The sequence below is a fragment of the Scleropages formosus genome, chromosome 23 (genome assembly GCF_900964775.1).
Source record: "Scleropages formosus chromosome 23, fSclFor1.1, whole genome shotgun sequence".
In the NCBI taxonomy this organism is placed as follows: Eukaryota; Metazoa; Chordata; class Actinopteri; order Osteoglossiformes; family Osteoglossidae; genus Scleropages; species Scleropages formosus.
In genome coordinates, this window is record NC_041828.1 from 9,870,170 (window position 1) to 9,892,473 (window position 22,304).

Consider the following 22,304-nt stretch of genomic DNA (forward strand, 5'->3'; position numbering starts at 1 on the left):
CAGGGAAAAGCTGGAGAGCCTCCCCTAGTGGCCAGTCTGGGCAAAACACTTGTAACCTCGGGTCACGAGTCATTTCATCCATTTCCGAAATAAGAATTTACAAAAAATTGAAGTAATGAAACTGTATTTATAGTAGTTTTAATGGTGTGTGTTTTTTTTTTTTTTTTTTTTTTTTTTTTTTTTTTTTTTTTTTTTGGTCAAGTTTCATGATCTGATCAAGGCTTCAGTGTATCTCACATTGAAATTCAAGGCTGTCGTTTGCATTTCTCACTTAAAATGTATCCCGTGCTCTTCAAGGTTACATTTCAGTGACACCTGTTTACACCTGTTTCTTTTTTAATGACTGTTGGGTTGAGTTCTGCACTTTAGCACTTTTTCAGGCAGGCCACACATCCAACACAGAATTCTTGACTTTAACCTGTACCTTCACTCTTCCCAACAGTTTGGTTTTTTTTTTTTTTTTTAAATTTTATTTTAACATAAACTTGAACATTTAATTTCTTCCCAAACTTGTACTGGATGCGGTTGGTTTTCCGAAACGCGACAGCAGCTGACAAGGGCGGCTGTGACATTAAGCGGAGATGGATGAGTGCTAATAGTACGTGTCACTTGTGAACATGTTTTAACCACTTAGATGTTGGTACTATACTTATACTGTTAAACTTCAGTCCTCACAGCCTGGTCTCTCTCAAGTTTCCACTTAATTATCCAGGGTCTCACAAATTTATCTGCTTCGTTTAGTGAGTAATTACTGCAGGTTTAAAACTATTTTTTACGCAGGAGGAGGCGAAAAGGAGGACGTTTCCAGCAGAGCTGTTAATACTGTACAGGTACTGGCTCGGAGTTGTCGGCTGAATCGGCGGTCACTGGTTCGAATCCCTCCTTCATTGGTCAGTACTTAACCTGGATTGATAAGATGAAAACTGCCCTCTTATACAAACTGAGGAGTCATTGTGTAGGTGCGTTAGTGTACATACCTAATTCTGCAAGCGGAGAGAAACGTCGCCTAAAACTAAAAGGATGAATAAAAGTAACGTTTCGGGCTGGCCGTCACACTGTCACTCTGCGCAGGGCGAGGCGGGCTGTAGGACCCAGCGGAGCATCCGCCCCGCGCGCCACAATAAAACCGCACGTGCCGCTCAAGATCCAGCCGCGAAAAGTGGACAAAAGGAAAAGAGCGTGACTGAGGACCCCACGGGGGGGGGGAATTTAAAAAAAAAAAAAAAAAAAAGACTTGGAAACGCTTTCGTAGGAGTGTCGGAAATGCGCCTAAAATGAGATATAAAAAAAAGGTTTAAGTCGTGAAGAGTGTCACGAGTGGATTCGTCTCCAGAGGAGTGTCCGTCCGTGTGTGTTCTTATTATTAATTTGTTCGTGTCGTCGGGTGTCTCTGTCTGCGTGCGTTTGGTATAAATGAGGACGGTGCGGGACACATAGGCGTGTTTCCGACTGAGGGGACGTGCGGGAGGCGCGCTCACTGACTCTCTGACTCCGTGGATGAGAGATGCTGAGCGCGTGCACACGAGGAGGAGGAGGAGGAGGAGCGCGCACCTTCGCTGACACCCGGTCACCCCTCGTCACGCAGGTAACAAATAACTCCCTGTTGTAGCGTTAACTATCTTACACTGGTAAGTCACCTTTGACTACCAGCTCTAACACTGATTATTCAGTACTGACTCTACCAGTTTCTAGGTTATTCAGTACTGACTACCAGGTTATTCAGTACTGACTACCAGGTGCTGACACTGGTTATTCAGTACTGACTACCAGTTATTCAGTACTGACTACCAGGTGCTGACACTGGTTATTCAGTACTGACTACCAGCTGTTGACACTGGTTACTCAGTACTAACTGCCAGTTTCTAGGTTATTCAGTACACAGGTTACTCAGTACTGACTACCAGCTGCTGACACTGGTTACTCAGTACTGACTACCAGCTGTTGACACTGGTTATTCAGTACTGACTACCAGCTGCTGACACTGGTTATTCAGTACTGACTGCCAGTTTCTAGGTTATTCAGTACTAACACAGGTTATTCAGTACTGACTACCAGCTGCTGACACTGGTTACTCAGTACTGACTACCAGCTCTAACACAGGTTATTCAGTACTGACTACCAGCTTCTAACACTAACTAAGGCAAATCCAGAGACTGCTGTGCACTGTGACTGTGGCTTTACTGCTGTGATAAATAAAGGTTCCTTCACATGTTGAATTTGAATTACAAAAGTAATAAGCCATCTAGATCGATGAAAATATTTTATCACACTGAACATATATATGCGCCTGTGTATGCGTGTATGTTGTGCAGCACAAAGAGGTTTCTTAGCAGCATAGCAGAAAATGTTTAGGAAAAATTCCTCAGTGGAGTTAAAAAAATATTGTACTTAAGAGACTTTTAAGAATATTTATTATCATCATCATATATCCATATGTAATATAGATAGTACATATTACAAATAATATATTTTTACATATCCATATACAGTATAATATGATATATAAAAAATGTTTATTTTAAACTGTTGCACATTGACAGCGCGCTCAGAGGTCCAGGAAAATACAGAGCGAGTGACCATCAGTTGGTGTCGCGGTGTGAAGAGCGGAGCACAGCTGTCCAGATGCGGTTTCGCCTGTTCTCCTTGGCCCTTGTCGTGCTGAACTGTATGGAGTACGGCCACTGTCAGTCCCACCGCTGGAAGAGAAACAGGAGAGGTGAGTGTCGAACCCTAACCCCCACCTGCCATTACCTGGCCATTCGCATGGCTTCACAAAACACACACCATCCCCTGAATGACATGTTGCACCGTTGCGGAGTCATTATGACCTTGTAGATGGTCACTGTGACGAGTCGGGTTTTTGGGCATCGTGGCCAGCAGGTGGCATAGTGGTTAGAGCTGTCGCCTTGTCATCTGAAGCACCCAGGATCGAATCGCCCTCCTGCTCGAGTGGACTTGATCAAGGTGCTTACTCTGAATTGATACAATAAAAATATTGCGGCTACAAATTAATAATTCATTGTAAACGTGATTATATTTCACTGTAGGTAACCTTGGAAGAAGGGGTCAGCTAAATAAGTATAATGTGTGACATTCAGCTGGTGTCACCACACTTATCAGCGGAGAGCTGGTAGCATAGTGGTTAGCTCCAGGTTGGATTTAGGTTCATCTCTCAACTCCTGCTGCGGTGCCCTTGAGCAAGGTGCTTACTCTAAATTGCTAGTGTAAAAATTACCCAGCTTTTTGAATGGGTAAATATTTGCAAGTAGCTTTGGAGAAAAGCATCAGCGAAATGAATAAATGTAGCGTTCGGCGCACACGCCTGCTTTTCGATGTGGACACCCATCGCAGTGGTGCCGTCGCTCTTGGAGACGGCGTCGGCAGGCCCACGCGGCCACAGTTCACCACATCGACATGTTCACGCAGCAACAAACGGCCGCCTGATGCGAGCAGCCTAGTCCCATCGGCGCTTTAAGTTACGAACATTGTGTTGCAGTCTTTGCACCCTTTTTAATTACATGGCAATAGAGGGATTGACACCTGTTATTGAAGCTCTGTTTCAGGCTACATATTGAAATGTATCAATTAACTCTTATTAAGAGGAAAGCTGTCATATAAGGAGTATGTCCCATTAAATATGAGACACAATCAGTTCGCAGACACTTTGTCTTCTGAATATGTGTCTAGTAAATGGTGTACATATATAGGGGAAGGGTATTAATTATTTCTTGTACCAAACACTGACTTATCTGGTGTGTTGCGTCTCTTAGCAATTTAAGTTGCTATTTCCTTATAAAAATTGAAGGCATTGCAGGAATATTTATGCCTGTTAGAAAGCTGTTTTTGCATGTTGTGATTCTGTACACATTTACATTTAAATTTGTTTCGCAGACACTTTTCTCCAAAGCGACTTCCAATGTACTCTATGTAGTGTTATCAGCCCGCACACCTTATTCACCGCAGCGACTTACACTGCTAGATACACTACTTAAATCACATCTGAGCTCCAGATAGTAGAAATTCTCAGTACATTTAATTTTCAGCAGTGATTCGGTAATTGGGTTTGTTCAGAGTTCAATTTTTCAAATACTAAACAGTGGAAATAAAAAAAATTTAAAGACAATGCACTGTTACCTGTTTTAAGCTTTTTCTTGTATTAACACACCTCCAGAATAGCAGAAAATTATTTGAGAAATTTAGCTTACTTTATAATTTGTTATCTTAGTTATTGGTACCGTCAGCAATAAAAACGAGCGTACGCAGTGAGTGTCCAGGGCCAGGGTTTGGTCTGTAAGGGCTGCAGGGTGGGCTTCTCCTCACATTGCTGCAGCTGTTAATTGCATTTTTGAAGTAATTATTCACGTTGTAAAGCTCAAGTAAAAATAAGGTGCTTCTTCCATAACAACATTTGAACCTCACGATAACTGAAATGAATTTTGGGTTGTCCAGACACGCTTTCGGATGTTCTTGCATGACCACCTCTGCTAAACATTGTAACCTTTAGCCCTTTTATTGTCTGTACAGCATGTTTTTGCAGTTTTTCGGTATATTTTTTTTCTCTCTCTTAGTTCCCGTATCCCTGCTCTATTCTATTGTCGCCTAACAGAAAATGAAGAGCTATTTAACGTGCGCAGTCCCGATGCTGTACACCACTATAGTGCCTCTTTGTCCCAGAACAGGTCTTCACAGCATCCTACCACCACTATAAATAGTTCATGCTGAAATGTTCCTTCAAAAGGTCTCGTGTAATCTCGCTCCTTGTAACTGAGCTGCTGTTGATCTGCAACTGTTTTGGGACATTTATAGCAAATATCGGAATTATGAAGAGCGAGGACGCGGTAATAGATGAAGTGCAAAGTTTGTTTGTATAGCAACGCAGTTGGAGCAGGGAGCCGTGTTTTGATGCAGATTTGGACAATACGTCAACGCTTGCATGCTGCGAAGGCAATCCGTAGCAGTCTGACTCAGTACCTTCTAAACAGCCCAGGGCTCTCAGGAGGAAAAGCTCACTTTCTGACACTGCGAGGTTCCTACCGGCAGCGGGTAACGTCGCGCTCTCGGCGTGTCCCTGGGCGCGCAAATTGCCCCGTTGGATCTGGTGGTGCATACGGCGTTGGGGTGGGGGTGAGGGGGGCCATCCAGCAGTGTGTGCCCCATGGCCCATCTGCAAGTCATCAGCCAATCACCGCGGGGCGCTGGCATGGCCTGCCTCTCCGCTGCTCTGGGTCTTTTCGAGGGGTGTGTGATCTCAGATGCTCCATAACATAATTCTGTTAATGGGACCAGCCTTCTGGCAGAATTTAGGTTTAAAAAAAAAAGCTTTAGGCAAGTAAAATGGCATGGCTGGGACAAATTCATTTGCGTAATTGCAAGACTGGAAATATGGAAAATGTTCTGCCTGAGGGGTGCTGAGAGGTAAATATGTGTAACAGATATTTTTTAATGTCAGGGTAATCCTGGCTTTGACCTGCTAAAGATTCTTGTCAAGCTGCATGCTTGTTGTTTTAAGCTTTCCAAACTCCCGAATTCATTTTATTCTTTGTCTTAAGCACTCCAAGTCACGTAGGGATTGTAGTGATTTTGGGTCAGGGGATACGTATGATTGTGAAATTGAACTCAGCCCTATAGCAGCATTGAAAATACTTATGGCTGGCATCCATTTATTGAGTTTTCCGTCACCAAATTTTCTTTTTTTTTTTATTTTTTCCTCCTCTTAACGTCAAGAATTTTTGGATAGTACTTTGAGTCTTCGATGGATGCGTTAGTTTTAGCGTCTACTAGCTCCGTTATGTGCGCTGGGGCGTAAGAATATGAAGAAGCATAATTCGTTTCTCTAAGAATAGAATAACTCGTTACAGTATTACACCTTGTTTTGTGAGTGAATCAGCATTAATTTACTTGTAGCACAAGGTCACGGTCAATTTACTTGAAGTAGTCGCTGAATTTTCAGGTCACTGAAGACGGCGATCTGCTCTAAACCGAGAAACAGAGAAGAAGGAGGGCTTGAAAATGTTGGGTTATTCTTTGTTGTGAAATACAGAAGCATGTTTCATATTTACACTTATTGACTGAGTAAATAATATTGCCAAACCTAAGGCTGTCACTGTTAAGTTTCATTTTCTGCTTAAAGATTTCTTAAAAACATAATGTTTCCCAGAGAAGAAACCATCCAAAAGACATTTATGCCAAGGACATTTGTTTTCTTCACTTGTGGGATGAATAAATATATTTCTGTCTCTTTTTTAATTTTCGGCTGTGTCTGGGATAAATCAATTCCCCGAATGATGAGTGGAAATGCTGTGCGTGTCACAGTCAAAAGCTCTTGGTTTAAGGCTTAAAAATATAAAATATATAGATTATGAAAATAATCCATTTGGTTTTCGAGAATCGCAAGTGTTTAAGTGAAGTCATGAGCGATAGGACCCAGAACTCGCTACGTCCCCAGGTGCCAATGACTTTAAGACAATTTCGGCATTAGGATCCGAGTCACGGTCCTTCTGCTAAGGACCCCAAGTGCAGGATGGGGAATGGGAGGGCTGCCCTGAGCCGCACGCCTCCGTTGTCTCTCTAGAACGCTGCATTTTAAGCCGATGAATCCTGGATCGGCCGCGCTTCAGTCAGACGTGCAGCACTGACGGTAGCTCGTGTTTGCTGAAAGCTCCCTAGTTACTCGGTTTATGCATATTATTGCTAGTTTTGTACTCGTCCGGACCATAATAAGTACGTGACAGCGAAAGGGACAAGTCCAAGTGTTTTACATTTTAGCATTCCAAATTCTGGGAGGGGGCAAGAGAAAAAGACGTCTTCAGATGAGTTGCACGCCCGATGCCGCCAAACCCCTGGGATGGGCGGTCTGCGTCTGGCCGCAGAGCTCTGGACCGCTTGCCGCTCCACCAAAACTCAGGATCTGCTTGTCAACGCTATGGTGAGCAGTCGGTGCAGGGCTTTGGCGCGGGAGCTCGGCCCCGGACTCGCTGAGCCCATACCGTGCTGCTGTAGGCCTGCAGGATAAGACTGGAGGCTATTAGGCCAAAATAACATTAGCTCTGTGCTGCTTAACCGCTGTTCGGAGGGGGCATAAGGATGAGAAGGGAAAACATTTGATTCGATCAGCAGGATGTGGTTAAGTACAAGTGAAGTCACCTGAGTGGGATTAAAGCCCACCACGCCTGGGGCTCAGTGTCTGGGATTTTGGCCAGTAGCTGGGAGTCACTTGAAGAATCAAAACGTTAAAAATCTCCTTGTTGTTGTGTGTTTTTTTTTTTATTAAATAAAAAAAAAAAAAAGCTTTTTTTGAGTACTTTATAATATTTTTTGTTTTTTTTTTTTTAAATGGGAAAGAAATTAGCTATTTTTTAAAAGCTGTTAGGCATATTCAAGAGCAAGTCAGTTTCCACCTGGGTTAATTTCTGTTTATCTACACTCTCATACACATCAAATCGGGACATTGTACAGGCTTTGAGGGGCTCATTGTGCATTTTATCAAACATTTCTCATTTCCTCAAGATCAAGTTATGTTCCCCCCCCCCCGTATCTGTGAGAACTGGTGACGTAATCACAACTATTGGGTAAATTCTTGATGGAGAGCGACTGGGCAGGTGGATCTGTAAGAGCAGTCGGCATGACGGCGAAAAGTAATGGGAAGAAAAAAATGCGCTCCCGCTTCCTCCAGGCACTTACCAGGCCAATATAAAATAAAAGATCCAGGTGCTGTGAACAACCAAGAATGTAGTATTAACCTGATTGATATGCCTTATGTTAAAAATCTCATTCTAAACCCAGTGGTGCTGTGGTGAAGAGGCTACATACAATGGTATATACCGCATTATTAGGACGGCTGTTTACCGTTACTGCCTGTGGATCCAAAGGTACGGATTCAGTCCCCACCTCCAGCTGTAGTCCCCTTGAGCAAGGTACTTGCCCTAAATTGCTCCAGTAAAATTACCCAGCTGTATAAATGGGCAGATAATCGTTAGCTTGTAACTGTAATAACTGTAACCTTAACAATGTAAGTTGCTTTGGAGAAAAGCATCAGCTAAATGTAGGCCTCGCTGCAGGTATTCACCCAGGAGTAAATACAGGAGTAACCGTGACTGAAACCGCAGCTGAAAAGGGGTTCAGTGAGGAGACCGGAACACGCATCCACTGTTGAGTCCTCGCCGATGGCCACGTCGTCCATCCCGACCCCGCAGGAAGCATGTAGGTCGACGTCGGCGAGTTGGGCGCACGCCGCCTGCTTTTGTACCCGGGAGGATGCGGTAAAAACACCGCACTCAACAGTTTGCATGGCAGACAGACGATTCTCCAGCATGTGGTCTAACATGCTTTATTCGATTACACCCAGCATTGTTCAGCCATTCAAATTAGGAACATATTTGCCCCACTTAGCACTATTGCTTCTTGTGTAAACAAAACGAACAGGTTACATAACTCCCTTGATGTAAGTTTTTTTTTTGTATTTTTGGTTTTTTTGTATTTTTGTTTCCCCCCCCCAGCAGACCCCCCCGAGTTTCTGCGTACTTACTGACAGCTGCTTGTAATTCAGGCCGCTTTCTGTCACGAAACAGGAACTCGAGGAGAAAGACTACACGCAACAGATGCTTTACTTATCACATGCTTACATTTCTGGCCGACGAGAAGTTTTGCCTCTTTCCACGGCGCGCCAGGTCTCCGTCCGCGTAACGTCACTCGGTCGTTTGGAGTAAAGTCAGTCGCGTAGGTGCGGCATCTCGCGGGGAGTCCGTTAATTTGCGCGCGAACTGGTTTTCCTGTTCCGTAATGGGTTCAAGTGTAGTGCATCGTTAAACAAATAGATTATGGATTATTAACCGCGCAAAAACACGGTGCGTGTACATTTTTGTCTTTTTTTTATAAAGAAGTTTGAAAGGTTTGATTTTTGTAGTTGCTATAAGCTAAGCAATTTGTGGTTTTGTGAAACACATGGAGTATATCCCAAACGTGGGGTGTTCGCTTGAATTTTATGTTTAACTGTGGGTTATGGACCCCTCAAACAGCAATTTCCAGGAATGCGGCGGGAAGATTTTTTTTTCTTCTTACTATTTTATTATTCTCAAGTGTCTGAAATGAGGTTTTATTGCTTTTTATGCATTATTGCTGCGATAATTCCCTTGTTAGCAGACAGTGGCTGCCGATGCGGTTTAAGGTGTGGAAGAATGGCTAGGAACTTTCCCACGGTTGCTGGGATGTTACGGTTACAGTGTCTTCAAACATGACAACAGCGGCGAGGCTCTGTCTGTGGCCACTGTATCTCCCGGTCGGGGGGGCCGCCAAATGCCTCGCGTGCGTCCCGTTACGATACTGACTGTGGAGGCGGAGGAGGTCTTGTATTAATGAGGAGGAAAGTGAGCGCGGCAGGACTTTTCTGGCCCTCCTCGGGTCATTGAGAAGCGAACTGAATTATGGGAGCTGTGCGGACGGTAGAGGTGGTTGGACGGATGGGGAAGATGGAGCCCCCCCTCCTCTTGTACTTTCTCAGGAAGCACCCGAAGCAGTCAGCGCCACGGAAATGACCATGTCATTAATGGGTCGGCAGGTAGCAAAGTGGTTAGACCTGTTGCCTTCTACTTGAAGGACCACGGTTCAGACCTGACTCCTGGTGTTGTGCTCTTGATCAAGGTCCTTACTCTGAGTTGATTCATTAAGAATCACCCAGGTGTATCAATGGGTAAACGATTATAAGTACCTTTTGTGTCCAAACCTAACGTTGTAAGTTGCTAAATGAATAAATTATAACGATGCTAGGGGGGTGCGGTGGCGCAGTGGGTTGGACCGCAGTCCTGCTCTCCGGTGGGTCTGGGGTTCGAGTCCCGCTTGGGGTGCCTTGTGATGGACTGGCGTCCCGTCCTGGGTGTGTCCCCTCTCCCTCTGGCCTTACACCCTGTGTTGCCGGGTTAGGCTCCGGTTCCCCGTGACCCCGTATGGGACAAGCGGTTCTGAAAATGTGTGGGTGTGGGTGTGGGGGTGTGGGTGTGTGTGTGTGTGTGTGTGTGTGTGTGTGTGTGTGTGTGTATAACGATGCTTTTATCTATCGCTGCCCCCGCAGGCGATAGAGTGTCACGAAAATGATCGGGACGGGACCGTGGAAACGTTACCTGCCGCAAAGCAAAACCTTCGCGCTTGAAGGGCGTGCGGAGGGGAGAGGTTCGCGTCTCACCAAGTCAGCAAGCGAAGCTGAATGGGATCGCTCGCAACTTCAACTTCATTAAAAGCCAAAGGATTACTCTAAAATGCAAACATGTGCGCACGGTGCATTCTGCTTGAGCGACGTGAAAAAACAGGCCCACCGATGACTGTTTCCAGCTGCGAGGGAGCCGGCGGTGGCTTCGACGTATTTTCTGCTAAATTAGAAGGGGAGCGTGCCGTCTGCGTCGAGCCCCCCGATTTTTCCCGTCCTTCTCGTGTGAGAGAAGTTTGATCTCCAGAACAAACAGGCCACTGCGCGGGTTTCCTGAGCCCGCAGTCCTCCGGGGGCCCTCCTACGGAGTCTGTCTGCAGCGCACCGTGTGAAATGGGCCCCCCAGTCAGTTATATAGCGGAACACCGTGTCTTTTAGCATTTTGTTTGTGTAAACCTCTGCTTGTTTGGACTGCGCCGACATCTGTCACCCATGTTGATTCGTGAAGGGTAACTGCAAACAGAAATGGCAAAGAAGAGAGCTGGTTGTCCTCTAGGGAGATGCTCGTTTTTAGGGTCGTGTTCCGTGCAGCGTGAAGCAGGCTGATGCCACGTGCGGATGGACAGTGTTAATTTTGTCCCACGTGCAGGTTATTTCGGTGCAATTTCAATTTTTTCCCCTGACTGGTCTGTGTAAATTAAGCAAATTTTTCAGAACTCACACCACCTCTATAGCAAGACCCATTGCACTTCTACAATACAGTGTTTAATGAGAATTTGTTCCATAATTAGTATGCTGTGACATCTCGCATTTGTTAAGTAGTAAACAAAGATTACTGCTGAAGCCTCTGCTGCTTCCTGTTGTGTTTCCTCACTTCATTACAAATGTGCTGGGATATCTGTAGGTGTAAAGAAGCGTTTTCGTGATGGGGGAAAAAAGATGCGACACTGACGTGGCTGTAATATATTTGTAGTTTCAGCGGTATGGAAATCATATAAGTATTGATTATTTAAAAAAATTTTTGACTCTTTATAAGTTTTTACTCCATCGAGTTTAAATGTAGAATTATTTTTTAAAAAAAAGAAACAAACAAAAACACTGCAAATGAGGTAATACCAAAAATTAAGCTTAACATTGAAAATTATCCTGCTCTTTGACCAAATGCTGCAACTTCATAGACGTATGTTTATTTCAACTCAATGTATTACTGGCATCAAATATTTGTTAGCAAAGAAGACTTGGGAGGTGATTTATTTATTTTTAATTAAAATCCCCAATGTCAGATGGTTTTTTAATTAAAAAAAAAATACAGTATATATAATTTATTGCTTATCAGACTTTAAGTATTCGTTCAATATCGTGTGAGCAGGTGTTTTTTTTTCCATTTTGGGAGTCGGAACATGACGGGAACTTGATAACACTGGACTTTACCCGAGTATGCTTTACAGCATCGTGTTACGTCTATTGTTTAATATTGTTGGACTGAAGGTAAGCCAACTTGAAATGTACAGGAAATTAGTGTCAGTGATTAGAAGTGTCTTTTCCAACATTACAGGCCAGGGAGCACTTTGGGAAGAAATTCGATTTGAAGTGAGGCATGAAATTAGTTTTTTTTTTTTTTTTTTTTTTAATATTTCAAACATTGAAGAAATGTTCGGTGACTCATGGCACAGTATTCTAAAACAAACCTCCATGATCCCAAGGCATTATAGTAAATGTGAAACTTCTCCCCGTGGGATCTTGGCATGCAAGTGATCATTTAGTTCTAAATGGGTCCTCTTCATGCTTGCCTACCAATGGAAATCATTCCCACGTATTATGTGAGTTTATATTGCTCACATGAATGAAAAGTGAGGAAGAATAGATTTACTTGCTTGTCCTCCGTAGGCATTGGCAAATAATTTATGCCTATTCATCAAACTAAGTAAAGCAGCACGGAAAAATCTTGGCTGAAAATGTGGTTTTGTGAGCCAGTCGTCACTTTTTTTAATTGGGCGGATAAAATAGTTTGTGTGCGAGTGATAACTTAGGCAAATTGAATGCCTGTTGCCATAACTCACAACACAGCAACATTTCATTGAGTTGTGAAAGCTTACACAGCGATGAAAGGATACACGCGTGTGCCAGATTAGGCTCTCCTGCCATGATCTACAGGGAAAACAAAATTCCAGCTCAGCGGGACACTTTGATTTGGATGCTTGATTTCCTTTTTATTCGTTGCCGGCTTATTAAACAATTACGGTTTCGCAGTTTATATATGTGTTTATTTTAGTAATTATTTAATAATGTATCTTTCTAGGATACATTGGGGAAAGGAAGTAACTTATTTGATATTCGGTCAAATTTGAGATTAAAGCTACAAGCTTATGTGAATAGTAACTTTATTGTTATGGTCACTAAAAGTAATGCTTTTCACACGTTTCTCTGCCTTGGAGGTGTCCCGTTCATGGCCGTACTTGCCTCAACCCCAGAACCTCCAGGATAGACTCTGGACTACCTACACGAGACAAGCTGTTGTTGAAAACACGGAATGGAAATTTTCAAACTGACTTTTTGCTGAAATGCTTTATTTTTGTCATTTTTATTTTACGTGGGGTGATGAATAGTTTATGCAAAGTTTACGGTCAGGAAGTTTCACCTGTGTCTTTCTGTAATTTTTAACGAATTGCAATTTTGGCTGCCGGGATGGTGGCGCATTACGCGCCGCTACCGCCTTACAGCGCATGAGCTCTCGAGGCGCAGGTTCAAATCCAGCTCGGTCGAGTTTGTATGTCCTCCTCGTGTCTGCTGGGTTTCGTCTGGTCGCTGTGCTTTCTCCCGACAGTCCAAAGACACGCAGTTCAGGTGCAGTGGCGGCGCTAAACTGCCTGTAGCGTGCGCCTATGGCCCGCCGCGACACTGACGAGGACGAGTGGCTCGCGAAAGCGGGTGCGAGTGAAGCTCTGTCCCAAAGGTTTGAAGGCGATTAAGAGTTGATTCTACGCCCCGTTTGTGTGCAGATCTGCTCGCCAGGCCATAACCTGTTTCGTGAATCCAGCAGACACCCAAGATTGTGTCTGTCTGTAGCTGGGCTCTTCGAAAAAACAGTCCCTCCCGCTCGCTCTGGTTTTGAGGGTTTGTCGAGAATTCGTTCCCTAGACATGACCCCGACACAAAATCTTATAATAGCAGTTGTGTAAAAAGCTTTAACTAGTCTTTTGTAGAGTTTCCCTGTTTTCCACAGATCATTACAGGATGTGGGATTCGTAAGATCCAAGCGCGGCGCACTGCTGCATTTCGCGCCGCTCCTGTAGATTCACAGTAGAAACGCGTGACATGATGAACTTGAGAAAAATCAAGCCTTTGTGAAGTCAAACATAACAAATAGGCGAGGGGCAGAAATGCGATATGGTGGCTGCAGGGATATTAAATCAGAAACACTTAGGCCTTTGAGAGCGGCCAGCTCTTGGGGTTTTATTATTCGGGCCTCGGGCCTGCGGTTGATAGGCATTTTTGTCGGTGGCCAATTCGGCTAATTAGATTGTTAGCAGACGAATCGCAGAGTAAGCCGTTGCCCATCGTGCTTTACGCATTCCCGGGCGGGATTTACCAGACAATTTCACTTCTGTCAATTCAGCCGTGGGCCGAGTGAGCTTGACGTGGTGCAAGTGTAATTAAAGCTAATGTAGAAAACTGGAGCTACTGGTCAGATGAGTCATTTCTGCCATTTAAACAAGGTCGTTAAAATAGGTGACACGACGCAGCGGGACCGGGCGGCGGCGCTCCAGACGAGAAGCATGCGCCGGTTAAATACATTTGGGACGTGACAGCGACGCCGAATTTATTTTTTTACTACCAGCTGTTAGCAACAGCAGTGTCTTTGCGGTGCCGCTGCCCCCTTTCTTTGGCCCTTCCACATCTGTGGATTTCATCTGCTGGTTGGCAGGATCAGCCGGTGGGTTGAGGACTCGTTCAGAACGAGGAGTCGACAGCATCACGGTCGGCTCTGTTTGCAGGTGCACTTAAAAGCTTCATTTAGAAGCAGGTTCTGGTCACGCAAACAATTTGTTTAGCGGACACTTTTCGCCAAAGCGATACATAATCTAACCAAGTTTTCGATAATTTTCCCATTTATACAGCTGGGTAATTGTAATTTTTATTGTGCAAGGTTAAGTGCCTTGATCAAGGACCCTATAGGAGGGATTTGAACCTGGTTTATTCAGGTGCAAGGCAGCAGCTCTGCCCACTACACTACCTGCTGCCCTGAGCACAGTAAGCGAGGTTCTTTGCTGATGCGTTGATACAAGGCATGTAGATGGCACGCTGTCCGAAGGCTTCTTGTTTTGTCATGACAAGGTGTCTGCTCTCATCATTCTGGTTCAGCTGTCAGTGGAAGAATCCTCATCTTTTATTAAAAGCTTTTATTTTTTTTGTAAGAGTAGAAGCTGCATGTTTGGGCGTAGGTTTGAATCTGACTCAGGCCATGCTCCTCCTTGCCCTGGAAACAATTTTAGTGGTAGTGGTGAGTCAAATTGAACTTGGTTGCAGTTACTCTAGACTATAAATATATCTGTATATATTTCCCCCATCGTCATCAACCACTAATGCAGTGCAGTGTTGCGGTGGTCCAGAGCCTATCTCGGGCACAACGCAAGGTACACCCTGTTTGGGGTGCCACTCCATTGCAAGGAAATGTCATACACACTCATTCACACACACACACACACACACACACACACACACACACACACACACACACACACACAGTGGCTGAAGCCACTTGTCCGAGCGGGGTCGCAGCAAGCCGGAGCCTACCCGGCAACTCAGGGCGTAAGGCCGGAGGGGGAGGGGACACACCCAGGACGGGACGCCAATCCATCGCAAGGCACCCCAAGCGGGACTCGAACCCCAGACCCACTGGAGAGTAGGTCCTGGTCAAACCCTCTGCTCCGCTATGCCACAGCACCCCCTATACATACACACACTTCCAGCGATTTAGAGTCCCCAGTTCAGCTGAAATACAGGGCTTTGGAGTGTGGGAAGAAACACGAGTGAACATGGGGAGGAAATCGAAACGGCAATGCAGCCTGAGCCAGGGTGGAATCCTCATCTGAACCCGCAGATCAGGAGCTATGAAGCATCAGCGCTACCTGCTGTGCCGACACTCTGCCCTGAGTAGACCGTACTTACGCAGGAAGACCCTGATAATGTGAGTCCAGACATACGAAATATTCCTTCGTAAGGGACGCAATTGGAATTCCTTCCTTTGAGGTGACCTTCCCTGTACCTTCTCTTTTCTGATGAAAGTTGTTTCTGAAAATCCCTCTCATACTTATGCTCCGAATTTATACTTCAGGTTTTCAGAAGAAAAAAACCATTGCCGTTCCTTACATGCTACTTCTACTCTTTCAGCTGAACCTTAAGTTAACTGTAAATGGAACTGAAAATGAGACAACGGTTGTATGTAATCAATGCTTAAAAATGGCAGTTTTTCCCTCATAATTTCGTTTGAATGACTGAATTTATATGAATTCTGTGACAAATCTAAGATACTCCGCGTGTTACCCTTGTCACTACCCAAACGGGAATATTGAAAAACGTCGTTTGAAAAATTAATTTCCTATAATGCAAATGAAATATTGAAATGATGAAAATAGAAATGAAATGCTGGCAAATGTATTTATTTCACGTTGTTTGGTATTATAAGAGCGAATTTAGCGTTCTTGACGGACGGCCCTGCTGAAAGACGGCTTACCCTGGAACACAGAGAGCGCTAATTTGGATTTGATCAATGAGGTGTCATTGCGCGCCGAGTCTGTGGAGACAAGTTGAGCGGCACGGTTATTATCTCATCTCATCGCCATTTCCCTGCAAGGCTGCTGGATGCAGTCTCACCAATTATTTTTTCCATAACTACCGTATTGCGCATTACGTCACCGCTGCGCAGTCCAGTTGTGCCACTTAGAGAGCTCTCGCTCAGGACTGGCGGTTAGACTGGGCTTTGCAACGGAAAGCTGCTGTTGTACCCTCGGTCGAAATACCTAACCCGAAGTGCTTGTGTAAAATATCTGTGTCTCTTTCAATAAAGGCTCGGCAAGGAAACGTGCAACACGATCTTTGTAGACTTCTGGCTGCCGAGTTCGCGCGCTATATTTTATTGGAGATTTGTTCGACGTGACAGGGCCTCCGATAGAAATAAGCTATTCCGCAGATACGTTTCACCACATATAAATTTAGTTTGTAACATTTAACGCAAATATTTGTGTCTGTGTGTCTTGTTTAGAAATCATTCACTTGTAAAATGCAACATGCGAATCAAAAAAAAGTTTCCCTCTTACGATTGTGTATGTGTTTATATTGTTTATATTTATATAAAGTACCAAGGGCAGAGCTGGGAATTCTGGGACCCTTGAAAGAATATTGTTCTGCCCACCATTTTTAAATGGAATAAAGTACGAATTTGAATTTTCGTGGGCTGTCGCTATTGGGGTCAGTGGTGATGATGAACGTAGGGGCCCGCACTGGGAGAGAGCCCACAAAAAATATCTGTTCAAACTGTATCTATATACATGCCATTAAAAAAATAGCCCAGTGCTGTGCAAATGATAGCGTAGGAAATGGGAGTGCTGTCCAAATACTGCGTGCGCGTTATGCAAATGTCGTATGAGTGGCACCTCTGTTTCTCCTTCCAGTTAGCAATGGATCCTCCGCCATGTGCCGAGGCTGTTCCATTTGCTCCAAGGACAACGGGTGCCTCAGCTGCCAGCCCAAGATGTTCCTGTTCCTGCGGAGGGAAGGCATGAGGCAGTACGGAGAGTGCCTCCACTCCTGTCCGGCAGGCTTCTACGGCGCGCGAGGCCCTGAGCTCAGCATCTGCTCCAGTAGGTCCCCTCGGCTAGGAAACCTCACCCTTTACGTTACGTTTACTCGTTTAGCCGATACCTTCGTCCCAGCTGAGTTACAATATTACATTTACACTAACCTGTAAAATTTGCCCATTTATATTGCTGGGTAATTTTTACCATATCGCTTCGGGGTAAGTTTCTTGCTCAAGGTTATTACGGCTTGAGCAGGAGCTCAAACCCGGGACCTTTCAGCTGCAGGGCGATGGCTGTAACCGCTACTGTACACGCTACCCCGAACCCACGCTGATGCCGATACGGTTTATAAGAACTTGTTTTGAACGTTCCGCCTGATCTGAGACATTGGATTAGACATTAACTTATTAACATGCACGGTATGACATTTTGTTGGCTACCTTATTTCCCAGCATACGGCGATTGCTGTTTTAAATGCCCATTAAATGTTTGAATGAATGCACGAATGAATTAGTTCTGCCTTCCGTAGTAGGGCAGCGTTGGATTTTTCTGTGCGATTAGCATAGTGGAAGTGTATCCCTGTCTGCGTTTTCTCACTGTCAGCGTTGTAGAAAGGCACTCTGCTCTATTAATTGGACCCGAGTGCTCCGAGTGCTTCTGTAACATGAAACAGACAAAACCTCAAGACACATTCAGTTCCACCCTGTGCATTACAGCTGTATTGAAAACAATATCAACAACAAAAATATCCGTACGGCTTTCCGTCTGAAAAATAATAGAGACTCCGAATTAGTCCCATACGTGCCCCCACAGTGACTCCCAACCTTATTTTTAACATTAAATCTGGCACGAAGCGATCTCCTTTATGGGTGTGCAGACAGCCCGGAGTGTTGGCTGAGGGTTTCATGTGAAGGGAAGAAAGCCCCATTTCTGCTGCGCTGCCAAGATCCTGACACTTGGTGGTGAAACGGAGCCCCCGATGAACATCTCAAACCTAAGGTCCAATAACTCACGCAGGCTCCGGACACTTGAAAAGCAGAACGGCTTAGCCGGTGCCTGTGAAACGCTGACCCAGATTCATCCCTGGGTTTTCTCACAGTCGGAGACGACCGGCAGAATCGCGATCGCCCGGCTTCGTAAAGAGTTTCGGCTCCCGCTCCGCACACAAACACGGTGCATGAAGCTCACCGAAAGCCTTTATATCTTCATATGTCAAGGCACACTTTTTTTATTCCTTTCCTCTGTTTTTGCCCTGCACCAAATGAAGTCTGATGAAGTAAAGGTACCTTCTTTGCAGTAAAGGAGTCTTATAGTGCATTTAATTTTTCTGTATTTTAACTTGTTCGAAGATTGCTTGCGACTCGGCAATTCAGGATCCCATTCTCCATTCGCCAGGCTCCTCCAGCAAAAAAACACGCAGAATTTAGTACACCTGAAAAATACATCATTAAAATTGCCTAATGCCAGGTTAGTCACACAGCCTCAGTGCTTAAGAGGAAAATGAATAGTAGTTATTTTTGAACAGGACAGCATCCCTTCTCTCTGGGTTGCTCACATGTTTTGTTTACAAGCAAAGCTGCCGAAGGCCTCTGAAAAAGAACATTTCTTAATTCATCTATTGGCAGGAAGCTAAATTCTTCACAGTTAAATGAAAAGTTTTTCCTTGCATGTTAGTCATTGTCTTATGTGCATTACGCTTATTGCATCAAAACATTTTTAACTCAGTCTGACACTACAATCACGTTTTGATTTGTGCTTACAAGAATGAAGTATGAATCGGGGAGACACCCGCGGAGTTTTCATGGCTCGGAAATTGAAGCCCACCCCCCTCAGCCTGTAGATTCACTCGGAGGAGCTTAGCCCAACCGAGGTCCGCAGGAGCACGGGGGAGGAGTAGGATGCTCCGTTTTCACATGTCCGCAGGTGCTGGTGGAATCCCAGTCAAACCGAGCTGTTCTGGCGCTGGGAGGCAGCTGTTAGCAGCTGAAGCTGAAGCTGAACAGACGTTGCCCGCCATGCTCTGTCAATCTGTGACTTCGCAGCTCTGAGGAACAGGGCCCCGCTTTGAGCCCCTGGCCCGAAGCTGCGGACCGTGATCGCTCGCTCCGCGTGGATCCCTTTGTTTTGATCAGCGCAACTTTGACATATATTTTTTGGCTGTTCCCAGATAGGAATTTTTAACAGAAGTCCGCAGTGGGTTTTTATAGAATGCCTGAAACTCAAGTCTAAATGCCTTCCAGCCTATTAAATAACCAATGCAGTGTAATGGTACAAATTTACTATTTGTTTTACTGTTAACGTATAACACGCACAGCAAATTCGATTAATATCGTCATTCTTGTTATTTAAGCATAATATGGAGACAACAAGTGCCATACTAATCAAGGCATCACCTTTCAATTGAAGAAACTCGGTTTAAGGTCAAGGGACAGCTGGTACCGTAGTGGTTAGAGCCGTTGCCTTTAGATCCAGAGGTCACAGGTTTTAAGCCCACCTCCAGCTGTAATACCCTTGAGCAAGGCGCTTGCCTTAAAAATTGCCCAGGTGTATAAATGAGTAAATAATTGTAGCTACCTTAACATTGTTAAGTTGCTTTAGAGAAAAGCATCAGCTAAATGAATAAATGTACTGTATCACCACTTGCTGTAGTACCCTTGATCAAGGTACTTACCATGAATTGGTACAGTAAAAATTACCCTGCTGTTTAATTGGATAAATAACTGTTGGCACCTTAATAAAAATTGTACATTACCGTGAAGAAGAGATTCATATAAAATGATGACTTGAGGAATTTTATTAGGATTATACGTAAAAATGAATTATTGCAGTGAATCATTGGCACAAATTAGATCTAATACGAGAATTACCTGGCAAATTTAAAATGTAAATATGCAGAGTAACAGGTTTCCTTTCTTACACAAATTTAAAAATGTTCTAAATGTCGCACTAAGACCCTGTGTTGTAATTAGCGATCCACAACTGAGTTGGTCAAAGCTTTGAAACTTTTTGAAATCGCATATCGTTATTGGTCACTGAAATGTGTTACGTGCGTGCTGTCTGTGTGTCAGTCTGCTGCATGTGGATGTGCTTCAGTTTTGCTCCAGATGTTATGTGCAACAGTGGTGTCTGAAGCTTGTGTGCCCAACTGTGGGGGGATGGGGGATGCCGTTATGGTTACCCTCCCGCACCGCATGGCCGATAGCTGTGGGACCTGGTCATGCAGCCATGTGGTGGGGCACCACAGCTTGTCCGCAGAGCTTGGCTACCCCGAGCCTGGCCTCTGACTGGGGACCACTCGAAGAGATCCTGCCGGAGCCAGAACTTGGAGTCAGCTGCCCAATCAGGAGGACCGAGACCACGAGAACGGTCCACTCCTCTTGGCCTGCGTTGCGGTGCCTGTTCACTCGCGCAACCCCATTAGTGCTCCGGAAACAATTATGTGAATATCCCCCTATCCTGTGGGTTTCCTCATCTGCATTCTCGAGCATTTCACCTTAATAAAGCAATGACGCAGACTCTGGTGGGGGAAGTTTCCAGAAGCGTCTCATTTGCTCTGCTGTGATGTCATTTGGCGATCGTTTGTGTGGCTTCCTCGCCAAGCCACAGCAGAGGGGCCCCGTTGCCATGAGACCTCTGCGATTAGATAATGCAGCAATCTCGCACTGGTACTCAGTGCAACCGACAGGAAAACCATGTAAAATAAAAGGGGGAAAAGAGGTGACGGAAATGTGCTGACGGGGAAGTTTATAAGGGAATGCGCTGACACAATGCCGCTGATTTATGGTAAAAGTGTAAAGCTGCAGCATTCTTGGCCTGCAGCAATTATAGAGTATAAATGGGGTGAACTTGATTTTATCCCATGTTCTTCTAGGAATTAGTGACTTTTAGACCTTCATTTTAATTAGCCTCTTAAAAGCACATGGGAAGGGCTTTAAAGGTGGCAGGGCTGCTATGTTTAATACAAAATTAGGATTATTAAGATGATTTGTTAATGTATATAGTGTGTTTTTCGTAGTGACAGCCAACAATAAATAAAGTTTTGAACCTTTAATCTTAAAAATTATACATCAGTACATTTTCATGCCTTTTGTGTATTTTTTTTTGTTACTGTACCTTTTTCCCAGATTTTAAGTTAAGAATCTTTTTCGGACAAAAAATGTCTTTTAGCTCACATGCTATAATGATTTAGTTTGCATTTGAACATTACATGAGTCATTTTTACAGTTCATCATTTATTTCAAGGAGATTAACTGAGAAACCAGAACAGTCTGAAAGCATCACTTAGTTCCCCAAAACACACTGTGTAATGTCACACGAGTGCACCTCGTACCCTAAGTGGTCCGTCCTCTTTTGCAGGGTGTCGGCTGGAGAACTGCGAGTCCTGCTTCAGCAAGGACTTCTGCACGAAGTGCACCACAGGGTTTTACTTGCTCAAGGGCCGCTGCTTTGAGGAGTGTCCAGAGGGCTTCTCGCTCCTCGAGGAGAGCACGGAGTGCGTGGGTAATGGAGATGCCTCAGGCAGTTTTGCATTTGTGAAATTATAATGTTTTTTTTTTCTTTTTAAATTTAATTTTCAGCACTAAGATTGCAGCGGTATTATATTTGGACTGAGGACCTTAGGTTCCGTGCGATTGGCCGGTCCCCTGGGATTAAGGAGCGCTAATTGCCCTTGTCTGCTCCAGAGGGCTGCGAGGTGGGCCCCTGGAGTGACTGGGGAGCGTGTACCCGGAAAAATCGGACGTGCGGTTTCAAGTGGGGCCTGGAGACCAGGACACGGCAGATTGTGAAGAAGCCCCCACGGGACACCATGCCGTGCCCCACCATCGCCGAGTCACGCAGGTGCAAAATGTCCAAGCGCCACTGCAGAAAAGGTGAAGCCTTTTCTTACTTTGAAGTGTGCTTTAGAACATTTGACCAGTAGAATAAGGGGAGCAAAATCAAATTTTTAGAAACTTTCTCTGTGGGTATGTATAAAATGCCACTTGTATGTTTATATACACATGTGTGGCATTAGCATTCGTGTGCACGAATAAGAAATTTTACCACTGCATCGGAGACTTTTTTTTAAACACTTTACTGCACAAGTTTACCATGCGCATGCAAAGACGGATTTGACAGAAAGTGTGATAAAGTATGAACTGCATCCCAAAGGGTAGCTCATACAGCAGTATTAATGCCCAGAAACCTCTCAAACCTCCTTAATCTTTGGAAATATGTTTGCAATGTCCAAGTTCAGGGAAAGAACTAAATACTGTGTAAACAAATCACTACGCAGGTTCTGCAAGACGTTTGTAGAAAAGCTTGTTCAATTCAGCCTCTTCTCTACTGTGCAGCTGAATAATGGATTTGGTAGCACGTGATGCGCTGAAAAT

General features: G+C 44.6%; 1 protein-coding gene across 2 annotated transcripts in view; it reads left to right on the forward strand.

Annotated features, from left to right (window-relative positions):
• The first annotated feature begins 1,299 nt into the window (after positions 1–1,299).
• LOC108933295 (R-spondin-2-like) overlaps positions 1,300–22,304 on the forward strand; it is a 31,664-nt gene continuing 10,659 nt past the window's right edge. Inside the window, exons 1-5 of one of the 2 annotated variants that reach the window (XM_029248464.1) lie at positions 1,300–1,585; positions 2,541–2,716; positions 16,807–16,995; positions 21,289–21,432; positions 21,615–21,803. In XM_029248464.1, the coding sequence (XP_029104297.1) occupies positions 2,623–2,716; positions 16,807–16,995; positions 21,289–21,432; positions 21,615–21,803 (616 nt within the window). In that variant the 5' untranslated portion in view covers positions 1,300–1,585; positions 2,541–2,622. Of the gene's footprint in view, positions 1,586–2,540; positions 2,717–8,711; positions 8,720–16,806; positions 16,996–21,288; positions 21,433–21,614; positions 21,804–22,304 lie in introns of those variants that run through there. The other variant, XM_029248465.1, reaches the window with a different exon arrangement.